This window comes from Canis lupus, chromosome 7 (assembly GCF_011100685.1).
Source record: "Canis lupus familiaris isolate Mischka breed German Shepherd chromosome 7, alternate assembly UU_Cfam_GSD_1.0, whole genome shotgun sequence".
Classification (NCBI taxonomy): domain Eukaryota; kingdom Metazoa; phylum Chordata; class Mammalia; order Carnivora; family Canidae; genus Canis; species Canis lupus.
Genome location: NC_049228.1, coordinates 31,334,972 through 31,349,533, shown reverse-complemented (window position 1 = coordinate 31,349,533; position 14,562 = coordinate 31,334,972). Strand labels below are relative to the sequence as shown.

The 14,562-nt window shown below is 47.3% G+C and overlaps 1 protein-coding gene across 3 annotated transcripts in view; it reads right to left on the bottom strand.

Moving 5' to 3' along the window:
* Nucleotides 1-10,739, bottom strand: part of ILDR2 (immunoglobulin like domain containing receptor 2) — a 61,105-nt gene extending 50,366 nt beyond the window's left edge. Inside the window, exon 1 of one of the 3 annotated variants that reach the window (XM_038542654.1) lies at nt 10,598-10,739. In XM_038542654.1, the coding sequence (XP_038398582.1) occupies nt 10,598-10,643 (46 nt within the window). In that variant the 5' untranslated portion in view covers nt 10,644-10,739. Of the gene's footprint in view, nt 1-8,279; nt 8,434-10,160; nt 10,307-10,597 lie in introns of those variants that run through there. The other 2 variants (XM_038542656.1, XM_038542655.1) reach the window with 2 other exon arrangements.
* Between the last annotated feature and the right edge of the window lie 3,823 nt (nt 10,740-14,562).

Sequence of the window (14,562 nt, the reverse complement as noted above, 5' to 3'; positions counted from 1 at the left end):
TCATTATGTCTCAGACCTCAACTCTCTGAAGCCTCATTTGCAAGTTTTAACAGATATTTCAAATTCAACATGTCTAACCTCATTCATGATCTCTTTTCCCACTTCTTGCTTATAAAGCTGTCCTTCTTCTCTCTCCCTCTCTGGTTCCTTTGCCAGTATACCCCCATCCTATCACCTCAGAGAGAAATCATAGCTTTGATGATTTCTTCTCTGTCCCCAAATACATTTGGTTGGTCACTAAATCCAAACATCTCTTAAATTTGGTCCTTCTTTATTTCCACTGCCACTCCCTTAAATTGGGTTTCTATTCCTTCTACTAGGTATTAAATATGAAATGCTTACTAGGTGTCAGAAATGGTGTTAAGCATTATTCATGTAGTATTTTTTTAAAGACTTCATTTATTTATTCATGAGAGACATAGAGAGAGGCAGAGACATAGGCAGAAGAAGAAGCCGTCTCCCTGTGAGGAGCCTGAATGTGGGGCTTGATCGCAGGACTCCAGGATCATGACCTGAGCCAAAGGCAGATGCTCAATACTGAGCCACCCAGGTGCCCCTATTCATGTAGTATCTTAATGAATTCTCTCAAAAAAATTCTATAAAGTAGGAATTATTATCATACTCATTTTATAGATGAATAATCTGAATCTCAGAGGTGTATGTATCTTCCCTATCATCTCAGGGCTAGCAAGTGACAGTCAGGTATGAGCCCAGGTTGACTGGCTCCAAAGCTTTTAACCATCACTTTACATAGGCCTTCGTCACCTCCTCAGTTTTATAATAGCTTCCTACGTGGCCTCCATACTTCCAGCCCAGTATACTTTCCACATTTTTTATCTAGAGTTGTTTAGAATATATACATATATATTATATACACAATATATGTTATATTATATATACAATATATATACTATATTATATATATATATATTTTTTTTTTTTCTGTGCTTTAAGGCCTCCATCGATTCCCCATTCCTTCCAGGATGAGACCTGAATGTCTATAAGGTCTTCCCTGTGATTTGGTCCCAAGCACACTCCAGACATATGAAAACAGTTTTCATTCTTTAACTATAAATGTATTATCCCTTTCATCTGGGGAAACACAAGAACATGTAACTGAAGGAGGCTCCGGCAGCCAGAGTGTGGGTTATGCAAAGGCTGGGACTTTGAGTCCAGGCACCAGTGACACCATAAGGGACTTTTGTGTCAGTGCTCCTATAAAGAGATTCACAGAGGTGAGGAAAGAATCTGAGTCTCATCCTCCAAAGAAAGCCAAGTATTCCAGGACACTGGAGACAAATAGGGAAGAGAGCAAAAGACAGAAAAAGAAGTAAAGCAAGGGAAGGGATCATCCTGTATAGAAGGTACCTGTAAAAATTAGGATTCCTGAATGAGAGCAGCACTAAACAGCATACGAAAGATCATAAGTGAAGACTGCAGATTGTGTGCTCTTCTACATCTGCAAAGGAGGGAATCCTCAGTCTTAGACCACCAGACCATTCCTGTAACTTCTACTGTGCTCTTGATGCACAGAGAAACTGCCCTTGACTATCTAATTCAAATTCAATCAAAAACATATTTTAAAACATTATGTTAAGTTCTGGGAAAATCAATTTGAAAGACCAGTCCCAGATCTTGAGAAATCCAATGTAAACTTAATTTCTAACTCTAAGGTCCCTGAGGGCAGGGACCAGGATTTGGTTGGCTGTGTATCCCTGGTATATAACAAAGTCACAGAATATGGCTGAAGGTCATACAATGTGGAATGAATCAAAGAATGAAAGAATAAATGAAGGAGTGAGTCAGAAGGACCTTTCTTAGCAGATTACCCCTAGTGCAGAGAATGGATTCCGGCGAATAACTAGAAAAGCTACCTAGAAGTAGAGTGATGAGTGACAGCTCAGAGAGCAGCCCCCAACTCAGCCAGTCACTAGGCCAGGGAAGATCAGCTCCAAGTGCAGACAATGCCTCCCTTCATGTGGCAAAATAAGGTCCTGCCCCAATTCTCATGTAAAGAAAAAGATTCTATACACAACGAACCGTGTTCTTGCAAGAATAACAAAAGCAATATCTAAAGCAAAGCTGTTCTTATTTTAGCAATTTCATTTTTTCCCAAAGCCAGTTCCTTTTCCCCACTAGTTACTTGGTAAGCTATTCCTGCCTGCTACATCTTTGAGAAGCAGATCTTAAGCACAGCCCCATTTTACAGAAGCAAAGATTGCTGCTGAAGGTTATGGAAAATCATCATTGTAAAAATAGGTATCTTTAGAATAAAGAGCTCATCCATCTTTAAGTCTTGAAGTCCCAGAAGTGGGATTTTGACCTCAGACTCACATGTTCCCCAGCATATCTTGGCCTTCAGACTCCTAAGGTTTCTCTTCATTCAGTGTGACAATACAACTCTTCCTTTTCCTGCCTTCAAGTTGATCTTCTTTAAGAAATTTATCTCTTGTCTTCACGCTTTTAACATGTTGTCCCGATTTCTTAAGACACTGCCTAGAGACAACTGATGGACATATTTTCTAAGGGTAAGAGACGAATATGAAGTATCTACCCAGCTCCTCTAGGTTTAGTTCACAATCCAGATGAGAAAATAAAGCCTGTCCACCCCTCAGTAGCATTGTCAGGATAGGAGCAAAGTATTTGGAGAAATGTTGCCCTGCAGGCTCAAGGTTTAAAGGTAAAGAGAATGCAGCTTGGGTCTTTTTTTTCCTCCCTAAAGAAATAGGAACAATTCATCTTCCTGATATACCTGGATTAAAAAATAAAAAGACTTTACAAAGAATAGTAGACATTCCCTTGGTATTTGCCTAATATCTAAGCCTAATTATCCAGCTTTCCTGTTGGTTCTGTAAGTTAATCAACTGCTTTCCAGCAAATTCCTTTCCTGCCCAAATTGGCCAGGATCAGCTTCTCTTGTTTGCTATCATGACACCTGATTGCTCAATCCATGTTAGGGTTAGGGTGACCAGATGTACCATTTGGAGATTTAAAACAAAAACAAATACAAAAACAAAAACATGACAGCATCCTTGTGTGCTTTCTCCCTGACAGTCCCCAAAGGCAGCAATAGTTCCCCCACTTCCATGGGACTATGGAAAATGTCAGTGCTGCCCTTGCCCAAGGAGGCTTTGCTTATGGCCTAGTTATTATCTGCTACCCATAGCTCTGGTACTTGTGCGCACAGAGCTTGCCATTCATTAAGCATAAGTCCTGTGTGTCCAACTGAGCCATGCTTTCCCATTCTCGGCCACCATTGAGCAGATAAAAGCCAGAAGCATATTCTTTTCTGTCTGATTTGCCTTGTCTCCCAGAGACCTGGAATGAGCTTGTGACTAATGTCTCACTGGCCCCCCTGCTGTTCCAATGGGACCAAAGCTGTACTAAAAGGGGTTAGTCCCTACCCTGCAGGGCAGAGGTGCTGTGGAAGCTGTCCTGGTTAACTGGGTGGGTCAGCTTTCTGGGATGGACGGGCTCTTTGGACAGAGAAAACTCTTGATCAACCTTTACCAAGCTGTTGCCTATGTTTCCAGTTTAGATCTCTCCCCTGAGCTCCAGACCCAAATTCGAACTTCCTTCTCCACATGGATGTTACACAAGCACCTCCAACATGTCACTCTATAGAGGGAGACACCTACTATCCTCTTCCGTTAGTAAAGGAACTGCTTGGGTCTTAATCTAGCCCCCCAAACCAACCAAATACAACATTTCCTAGCTTCTTTGTAGCTAATTGTGACCATATGCTCAGGATGAAAGTATGTGAGAAGTGATATGTGCAACTTCTAGGTCCCCTTTCTAAAGCTGCAGCACAAGCTGCATGCCCTGGCCCTCTGCCTTCCTTGGTCCAACTGCTGAGAATGTTTGTCACTGGAGCAGTCTTGGCAGCCACACGCTGGGAATGGGAGACTCACCCCCCACTAGGTCCAGATTGTTATAGGAGAGAGAAAGAAATTATTTTCTGTGCATTACTGCATTTTAGTCTCTTGTTATAGCAACTTAGATAGTTCATGCTCACAAATGGCATCCCCAGCAATCCCAAGCCACAAAACTGAAAGTATCTTTGGCATACCCGCTCCTTCAACCTGCACATCCAACCATGCCACTCTTCTACCTCCAGTCACTCTGTCCACCTCTCCCATCCCCACTGCACCCTGTGACTTCAGGCTCTCAGCATGCTTTGTCTCTCTTTCCACAAGGGTCTCCTGGGTGGTTTCTGCTGCAAGTTTGCCCACATCTAACCTATTCTCCACATTGTGGTCCCAATGACATTTCTAAAATGCACATCTGCTCGGGGCATTCCTTTGTTCTGACCCTTTTAAAGATTCCTCGCCATTTCAGGAGCACAACTGGCCCCTTTCAGAGAGGGCCACTCTCTTTCATTCCTCCTGCTGCAGTAAATTCCCCAATCATACTAAAACATTTGTAATTTTCACAAATCACATCCTCCCTGATTCTTGGCTTTTGCACATGCTGTTCCCTCTATAAATTCTCCTTCTCCCATCCCACTTTTCACCTAGTAATTCCTACTTATCTCTCCAAACTTGCTCAGCTGTCACTTCCTCTAGAAGTTTCTCCTTGCTCTTACTGTAGTTCCAGCACCCCAGAGGATGACATTGCATTGCCTGAGAACTTCCTACCTAGCTATCTGTCTCTGCCATTAACAACAAACTCCCCTGTAGCCTTTTAAAGACTCTGCTACATAGTAGGTATTCAACATATTTGTTGAATGATTTAACCCAGTTAATAGAGCTTATTATTTGTTCCCAATTAGTTTTCCCTCTGGACTCTTGCATTGTTCCCTGTAGGCAGAGGACACTCACCACTCCAAAAACCCTGGGCTTTTCTGCATGACACGCATGCCATAAGATATGTCCAAGCAAAAGTTTAAAAGGTGTGTACATGCTTTGGCTCTGGCACTCTAAGCCTTCTCCCTACCTTCTTGAGCCCTCTGCCATAACAAAAGTATGCCCAAACAGTGACTGATCCCTCATCCTGGGTCTCAGAATAAGAAAACATTTGGAACTGAGCCAAGTATACCAATTCTAGCCAAGTCACAGCTAACTCGCAGCTGACTTTGGCTCCCATGTAATATGAGCAAGAACTAAATGTTTGCTCAAGTGAGCTATTGAGATTTGGAGGTTGCTCATCGCGGCCTCAAAATGCTGGCTAACATACCTATTTGGGGTTCATAATTAGTATTGAGGGCCTACTGTGTACCAAATATTGTGCTACGAGTTTTATATAATTCCATTTTAATTATCACAACAACCTATAATTTAAATTCATTTCCCATTTTAAAACCAAAGAAGATACAGTAAAATATTAAGCTAGTTTTCAAATCCAGGTCAGTTTGAATCTAATCCCTCTTCCTGCACTGCCTCTGAGTCTGCCTCCTGATGAGCAGAGGGCACAGGAGGAGTCATGATGCAGGATCCCGGGACCAAATGCAAGGGTTCTACTCCTAATGCAGGACCGCAGGTGCTGCGGGGAAACAGGGGAAGCAGCATGCTCTTCGGAGTTCTTATTTGTTCTTGGCCCGTAAAGAACACTAGTCATCCAAGATGCCTTCTTTCTTTTTCAGAGAGCCAAAGACTATCTTGAAAACCAAAATTTTAAGCATACATATGCCACAGCTACATCCTGTGTGGCTCCTGAGTGCATAGCACCAACCCCTAGTCCCAAATGGGCTCTGATACCCTCTCCTGTGCTCACTGGAGCACTTCTCATTTACTCCTTCCCATTAGATCTTAAGAGTTATTGGAAAAACAAAATGCTACTCTTTCTCACTTTTCCCTGCAATATTTCCCTGAGCTTTATGACTTCTGAGCCTCACTACCCAGTGCCCCATAAAAGACACTATGTATGTTCACTTAAATCGAGAGTTCTACTTTGACCCTTGGATTCAGGCAGAAAAGAAGTTTCCCTTGGACTCAGGCACTTGACCCAACCAAGTCATATTAAGTCAGTGACACTATTTCTTATTCTTTTAAACAATAAGATACCATGGACGTGGACAAGTTATTTATTCTCTCTAAGCTTTTGCCTTCTTATACAGGGGTAGGTAATATCAACCATTCTTGCTTTAAATGATCAAAAGGCGTAATGTATAGGAAAGCCCTTTAACACAAAGAAAAGCATCATAGCATGTAAATAAGCAAGAACAACAACCACATCACACCTTTCTTTATATTCTTGATGGCAGAAAAGGAGACATAAGTGCTAAAATGTCAGAAAGAGTGAAGAGGTAAGTAGGTCCTGGAACAAAAAGTTGACACCAGAAGGGACTGTGTTGGCTAGAGTAGGATTCATCCCACCTAGTCCAAAGTGCTTGCCTTGCTTTACCAGTCCCCAATATGAGTGGACCCTCTATCTACCAAGCACCAAGTGCTATTCCATCTATCCCTCTGACAATCCTAACAAGAGCTTTCCCTCCTCAGCTAGTGTTTTTCATTCCAATCATTATTGATCTGGGAAAGGCTGAAGAAACTGGGGCTTTTCACTAGGTGAATTATAAAAGAAAGACTGGACCTGTCACGCTTTAGTTGTGACTTCCAACTCATTAAAATTAAATGGAAAAAAGATTTAAACCATAGAATCTTTGAGCTGAAAGTGACCTTAGAAGTCATCTCATTCAACAGATTATGAGACCCAGATCTCATGGTTACATAGTCAAGCTATGGAGCAGGTAGGACTAGAACCCAATCCTTAACTCCCAGGTCAGGATTCCTTCCACCAACCAAGTCCTGGCACTGAAACTGCAAACACTGTACTGAGTACTAAGTACTTGCACTAAGATTGCTGCTACTACTAATTCCAAGTCTGTAGAAACTAGCCAACCAGCAGAATCATGTGAGTCTCTGAAACAAGTCCCCTCTTCTAGTCCAGAAAAAAGCATCTGGCTGGGGGCCGGAGGGGAGTTGGGAGAGCTGTGACAAAGTGTTGGAAGAAGATGCTCTGGTAAGGGCAAGGTCTCTTCTGCAGGGGAAAGAAAAACAGTAGAGGGAGAGAAATTGAAAGGTAAGCAGGACAGAGAAGGAGACAGTGGAAGTTGAGGTGTCAACAACCTCTGAAAGCCACTCTTCCTTCTCCAGGGCTAACAGTGCTTTAACTCTCTGCACACAGTCACCAGGCATCTACTGGAATGCAAGCCAGCCCAGGCAACAACCTCCCCTAGATACTTCCTTCTCCCTACAGGCTGGGCTGGGACCCAGCCCCCATGGAGCATCCCAAAGCACTCGGTGCAGATCTCTGCTACTGCCTGGGGATAGGCTACTCCATAATGGTGTCCTGCCACCAGACTGCGAGTGCTGGAAGGCAGGGCTGTGTCTCATTCATCTCCATAACCCCAGTACCACGCTGGATGTGGTTAGTAACTCAGCAGCTGAAGAGGCATGAACACATGTCTCCTAGGAGCTCCTTTAAGACTGCTCCGCCTCCACCTCAGGGTGGCTTGGGTGCTCTCCTAGCCTCTGTGTGGTTCTCACAGCTCTCATCAGAGGACCTTCTGCTTCCAAACCACAATCACCAGAAAAGTCGCTCGAGTCACGACTAAACTGACAACTCTGAGGGGAACGGCTGTGTCTTTCCTCTCTTTATCCTCAGCACCCATCACAATACTTAGAAAGCAGAGGGATTTAGTGTGTGCCTGTAGAATGGATGGATAAGTGAGTGAATACAACCAAAAGGCAACCAAAAGAAATGCTAACAGAGCATAGCAATCTTCACCACAGAGACCCAAAAGTCTCAGGGAAAGCACGTCGCCAGCTCCCTCCCTGGGAGAGAGCCTCTGGCAGCCTCTGCTGCCAGGAACACAGGGAATGCCATCCGCCTTCAGGAACAAAGACCTGGTGAAGCCTCCTTCAGGTCCTACTGCTGGATGGCACCTGTTGCTAAAATAGCAGCTGAGAAACACTATGTTTGTTCAAAACAACAACAGCAACAATTTATTACAGGAAGCAGCATCACAGTGACAATGAGAAATCATGAGACTAAATATACAGCAGAATTTTAGCAATGAAAGACAAGGAAGGAGCTGCCTGAGACTGAGGAAAAAACCTAAAGTGTTGATTAGAAATTGCTCAGCCGGCATTAGAAGAGAGAAACAGGGGAGGGGAGGAGGGACGGGAGAGAGTGGGGGAGGACAAAGGGAGGGAGAAGGAGAATGAATGTGTTTTTCCCCTGGCTCCCTGACTCATTTTTGATCTGTCCTTCCCTCTCTCCTCTTTGTACCACCCCCTCAGGAGAGAATTCATTGATCGGGCTGGACTGAAATTTCTTACCTTTCCTCTCAGGGTTTTTCTGGGAGCCATGAGTCTGAATTCATCTCCTCCTTGACTGCTCCTCCCCCCCCACACCCCTCAGCCGCCATTGTCAGCTCCTCTACTTTGCTGAGGCTGAGGCAGCGTGTCCAGCAGCCTGCCGGGATGGGGGGGGGAAGCAGAGGCTGGGATCAGGGGATGCCTGCAGTGCTCAGTGGGATCTCAGAGGGCCAACCTCCTGTGCAGAGCACAGAAGCCCAGCCTCTGACAGCTGAGGAGGCCCTAATAACTAACCTGTTGCCTGCCACTAGGCAGGGGGGTGGCCTCTCCAGGTACAGAGCAAAGGAGCCAAGGACAAAGCAGCAACTCCCCTCAAAATACACACAGAACAGAACAGCCTACAACCAAAAAAAAGCCCAGTGAGGTAGCTCAGGAGAACGCAAATGGGATTGGCCTGGGGTTTGGAGAACTAGGTTCTAGTCCCGGCTCCATCACACATTTGTTGGGTGCCAATTACCTCTTTGGGCCTCTATTTTTATCAACTAAGGGACTGGACTAGATGGCCTGTGGCCCCTTCAAATGATATGATTCCATTTCATAAAAAGCTGCTAGCCACAAGGGCTCTATGTTCCCCTTCTGCCCCCACTCCCTGTGCTTTTCTTGGGCATACCTTGGGGTATCTAGAAGAGCATATCTCTGACTTATAACTCTTGCCCCAGGATGCCTCATTGGTCTCAGGGAGGGGTGATTCGGGCTTCAGGCCTAGTTGCCTTCTAGTATGATAGCGCAGAAGTAGAGGCAAATTAAGGACATTCAGAATCAGTGAGGGTGGAAGTAGAAGGCACTAGGAGGCCAGGGGAGTGGGGAGACATGGATCAGCCAAACCCTGAAATTAGAGATGATTCATATTTGAATAATGTGGGAGGGATGAACTCAGAGCAGCCAAGAGAAGAGGCTAACTCTGCTGACATGCCCTGCCCACCCCCATCCCCTATACCTAAAGCCAGCATGGGGCAGACTGAGTGTTGAGGGCCCTCATTTGGAATAAGAGGGGGAAAAAATGTGAGGCAATCAATAATCTTCTTTGAAGCTATGGGAAATGGAGTTTTTGCTTTTCTTCTTAAATACATTTTATCTGCTTTCAATGACTGCCTTAGAGATTTTAAACTTGTTCTCCTTTTCCTACTGACTGGATTTTTCCAAATTTTCTGATTGGTGCCCCCAGAGGGAACAGAACTTTTTTTTTTTTTTTTTTTTTTTTTTTTTTGGTGCTATTTTCTGATTTCTCTCCTGCCCTGCACTGCCCTCATCCTATCCTCGCAACCTTTCTGACCCCTTGTTCCTTTCTTAACCATTCCACCTTGCCTGGAATCTTTGTCTCAGCCCCTTCCCAAACTACCCGAACCTTCCTCACCCATGCCCACCCCCCACCCAAGCTGGGTTACTTTGTGAATCTCTCAGGACTGGCCACCGGTCCCTCAGCCTCGCAGGACCCTCGTGTGAGACAACGTGCCAGGAGCAAGAGCCTTTCCAGACCTCAGGCTGGCGGGTGGGGAGAAAGTTCACCAAAGGGGAGGAGAAAGCACACTAAGGACCCAGCTAGCGGAAGGGGCTTGAATGCTGGGGAGAAGCTCTACCTTCTGGATATCTCTGCAATTTATCCTCACTGGGGGAGGGGAGACTGTTTATCTGGGGAGGAAGGTTCTTCTCGGCTATGGGACCACTCCCCCAAATGGCACCACGCGCGAGCGAGCCAGGCCCTAAACTCCACGGCCAATCAAGCCTGCATCCCCATCTCCTTCCTCATCCCGCCCTACCGCACCGCGAGGCACTGGGCGGACGCCGCGGGGTCTCCCGGCTTCTCCAGGGAAGGCATCAGGGAGACACTCCTCCATCCCTCACCTCCAGAAAAGCAGTTCTCCCAATTTATGTCTCCTCCGAGCTTTCTTTTCCTTTCTTGCTTGCTTGCTTTCTTTTTCTTTTTTTTTTTTTTTTTTCCTAACCAGGCTCTTCCCAGGAACCACACAGCATTACCAACTCAGGATAATATCGACAAGAACCGTTGTGTGGAAGAGGAAATGCACAAGCGCAAGAACAATCCCCCAAGGAGTCCGACACCTGCATGTCGACCCGTCTCACTTGTAGCCGAGCTTCTCCCCCGCCTCCCCCATCATCCTAGCGCGCCCAGCCCCTGCCCCCACCTGCCGCCGAGCCGCGGAGCAGCTCCGAGCCCAGCCGGGGGGGGGGGGGGGGGGGGGCGCGGCTCGGGCAGGGCGGGCACAGCCCCCACCAAGGGGATATACAGAAAGTTCTTGGCGTTGGTAGAAAAGGACTCCTACCTGTTAGCCAGAAGAGCGCGGTCCACGCCAGCACGACCCCGTCCATGTTCCCCAACTTCCCATTCAGAGGAAGGAGTGAGCAAAGTGGGGAAGGGCGGCAGCGCCAGGCTCGGGGTGGCCAGGCGGCGGGGGCGGCGGCGGCGGCGGCGGGGCTGCGGGGCTGCGGGGCTGCGGGGCTGCGGGGCTGCGGCCGCGCGCGCGAGCGGGCCCCCGGCGTCCCTGGGCACCGCCGCCCGCCGGGCCCGCCGCGCCGCCTGCCGAGCGCGCGCTGCCGCGGCCTCCGGGGCTGGCTCGGCGCGGCTCCCGGCCGCTCCCGCACGGCGCTCCGCACGCCCAGGCAGCGAGCGCGGCGCGGGGCGAGCGCCTCCCGGCCGCAGAGCCCGCCGCGCGGGGGAGCTCGGCCGCCTCCGCCTCCGCCGCCCGCCGCCCGCCGCCCCGGGGCTTCCCAAGTTTCTGGGTCACGTGCCGGCCCCGAGGTCGCGCCGAGTAGCAAAGTACGCGGGGGGCAGAGGGTGCGGGGGAGGCGGGCTGCGGGAGCGGGGCGGTCGGCGCTGCGTCTCCCAGGGAACCCGAGGCCCGACGGAGCGGAGGCTCTGGGAGGGGGAGTCCGCGGACGCAGGTGGCTCTGGCCAACCTGAGCCGGGAGAGGGACGGAGGCAGGAGGGGCGACGCGCGGGGACTGGGCATGAGCTGTCACGGGACTTGGCCCAGCAAGTCCTCTTGGGCGAAGGGGCTCCGCTTCTGCGGCGCCCCCCGTCCCTCGGTGGGCTTCCCTTCTTGGCAATGCAAGGGACCCCAGAGGCTCTGCAAAATCGGGAAAGGTAGGGGTGGGAGAGAGACCCGCGCTGCAACCTTCTCCTGTGAAAACACCCTGAAGCATAATAAGGGCGCCTAGCTCTTTTTTTTTTTTTTTTTAAGATTTTATTTATTTATTCATGAGAGACAGAGAGTCTGAGAGGCAAAGACACAGGCAGAGGGAGAAGCAGGCTCCATGCAGGGAGCCCGATGTGGGACTCGATCCTGGGTCTCGATCCTGAGTCGCCAGGATCACGCCCTAGACCAAAGGCAGCGCTAAACCGCTGAGCCACCGGGGCTGCCCGCACCTAGGTCTTTAACAGAACATAGGTGAAACTAGAATGAAATAGTTATGCAATTCATATGGGTCCACCTCTTAATCACTTCTAGGCCTTTGGCTAAGATCAAATGCATTTGTTCAACACTACAGTTTGCAGGGTGCACTCACATGGATTGTTTCCATTTTTTTTTAAACGGATCTGTCACATGTGTGTAGGAAAGGAGTCTAAATGTATGCGTTGAGAGACACATGAGAAGAAACCTGAGCTTTGCTTGACAAGTATGTATTAAGCATCTACTAGGTCCTAAGACCTGCGCTGCAATATGAATAAAACAGACTTCCAAGCCGTTCAAGAGCTTCAACGTGGATCCAGGAGAGGAAGGAAGGTGAGGCCATTAAAAGCAGAACACATATTTGTTGTAAAATGGAGCAGAGATGGTAAGGGAGACATAGCAAGAGTGCCCTCAGAACACAATGGAAAGGAGCACCTTGGGTGGCTCAGTGGTTGAACATCTGCCTTGGGCTCAGGTCCTGATCCCTGGGTCTTGGGATGGAGTCCCACATAGGGCTCCCTGCAGGGAGCCTGCTTCTCCCTCTGCCTCTCTCTGTAACTCTCATGAATAAATAAAACCTTAAAAAAAAAAAAAAAAAAAAGGAACACATTGGAAGGAGCATGGAAGGAGTGGGGCACAGCACCACAAGAAAGAAACGGTGGGGGATCCCTGGGTGGCGCAGCGGTTTGGCGCCTGCCTTTGGCCCAGGGCGCGATCCTGGAGACCCGGGATCGAATCCCACATCGGGCTCCCGGTGCATGGAGCCTGCTTCTCCCTCTGCCTGTGTCTCTGCCCCTCTCTCTCTCTCTCTGTGTGTGTGACTATTGTAAATAAAAAATAAAAAAATAAAAAAAAAAAAAGAAAGAAACGGTGGCATCTCCACCGGCATTTGCAGAGTGGGCAAGATTTGGGCTGTTCAGAGACTGGTGATGGAAAGGGGGCAGGACAGGGAATTCTGGACAGAGAAAAGAAAGGAGACAAGGCAGAAAGGTGTAAAATTGCCTCTGAAACAGAGTAGTTCGAGGGTTGAGGAGAGTTCCTGGAGAGAAAGACTCTGTATACACTTAAGAATGAATTTATAGATGAAACAGATGCAATATGAACATTAGGGTGAGAAAAGACTCTGGACACTGATCTTTTATGACTACTTGACATTTGAATTACCTTCTTATTGTGACAGAAAAACTAAAAGGACTCATGAAAGACCGCATTTTTGCTCCTTTCCCTGCTTCTGTTCTCACTAGCGCCTGCAGCCCCACACCTTACACATACCCCGTGGTACAGATAATGTAGGTCCTCCTTGTACAGCTCAAGGAATTCATAATTTCTTTGGAGTCTTCCAGCACAATAGATTACATCTAAGGAGTGACTGGGCAAGGTCATCATGTAGATCACTAACTCCAGACAGCTTGATGCGAAAACCTCTGGCTCTAGGGCATCAGTAGCTTCTGGAGGACACTTGAGCACTCACCCTTGTTTTGACTGGTTCCTGGATGCATGAGAGGACATGTACACCAGACCACAATAAAATCCCCAGGCCACAAGCAAAGAAAAGATTCATTCTCCTTTTTCTTTCTGAGTCCCTCAGGTGCTGTATCTACTCTCTCTGTCTTTAATAAACTCTGTTCCTACTTCCTCTCGGCTCACATTTGATTTCTATCCTATCCTGCACAAAGCCAACGACCCTCTTGGCTTATAGCTGGTCCATGGACACCCTCTGGGTCCTCAGACTCAGTCTGCCTATATCATTGTTTTTGATAAACTCCAAGTGTGGAAACCAGAGAGTCTAGAGCCACCACCCTAACCACCCCAGCTGGGCTACAGGCTCTCACTCAGAGCTTTTTGAGTCTGGAGCAAGTGATAAAAGAAGCAGAGACAGCAGAGAATCAGATTTTGCCCCTGAGGGGGTAGGGGTACCCAGTGTTCAGGCGCAGCTATGGCAGAGGTCAGGCCACCAGATTGCTCTGAGGTGGGATTTTGGCTGTGGTCTTGCTTGTGCAGATCTCTCTGGGTTCCAGCCCATTTTCTGCACCTGGCTCTTCAGCCTTCCTGGCACCCAGTATCTTTCATAAATTCCCTCTTTGTGTATTTTGGCCAGAGATGATTTTTGATACTTGCAATTAAGAACCCTGACTAATATGCTATGTGAGAGAAATTTGGAGGATTATTTCATTAAAAAATAAAATAAAATAAAAATAGAAAATAAGAATAAAGGAGATACCTAACATTTCCTCTTAGGTTCTAAGCACAGTCCTAGGTGTTTTACAAGCTTTCTCATTTAACCCTAATGAGGAAGCTCAGGCTCAAAGAATTTAATTAACTTCTCTAAGATTAAGTAGCTTGTAAATGGTAGAGGTAGGATTTGAACTGAGGTCTTTGGACTCCAAAGCATATGCCCCTTGTACTATAAAAGGACACTCAGACCAGAGAGTTGATATGATGATGTCTTTGTATTATGTTCTCCCATTTATTGTATGTGAATTTGACTGTGGGTGCATGGGCGGGTGCACATAATGCACAAAATTTTGAATAGTGTTTAATATCTAAGCACACAGAGCAATGGTATTTTATCCAAAACTCGGACAACTTTTAAGAGTTGAACAATTGGGAAGGAGAGATGGACTAAGCAAAGAGAACCTGCATAGACATGGGAAGTGGAAAGTGAGCACCCACCAAAGAAGTGAGCTTTGCATGTGTGCTCTAGGTATATGCCTGTGTGTATGTCAACAGGGTTTCAGGAAACTTGGGCAGAAGCTTGTGCCAGAGTGAGTCATAGAACACAGGGGCCTTGTCCACCAACCTGGTCATTTGTTTTCTGTATAGCACTCTGCATACCT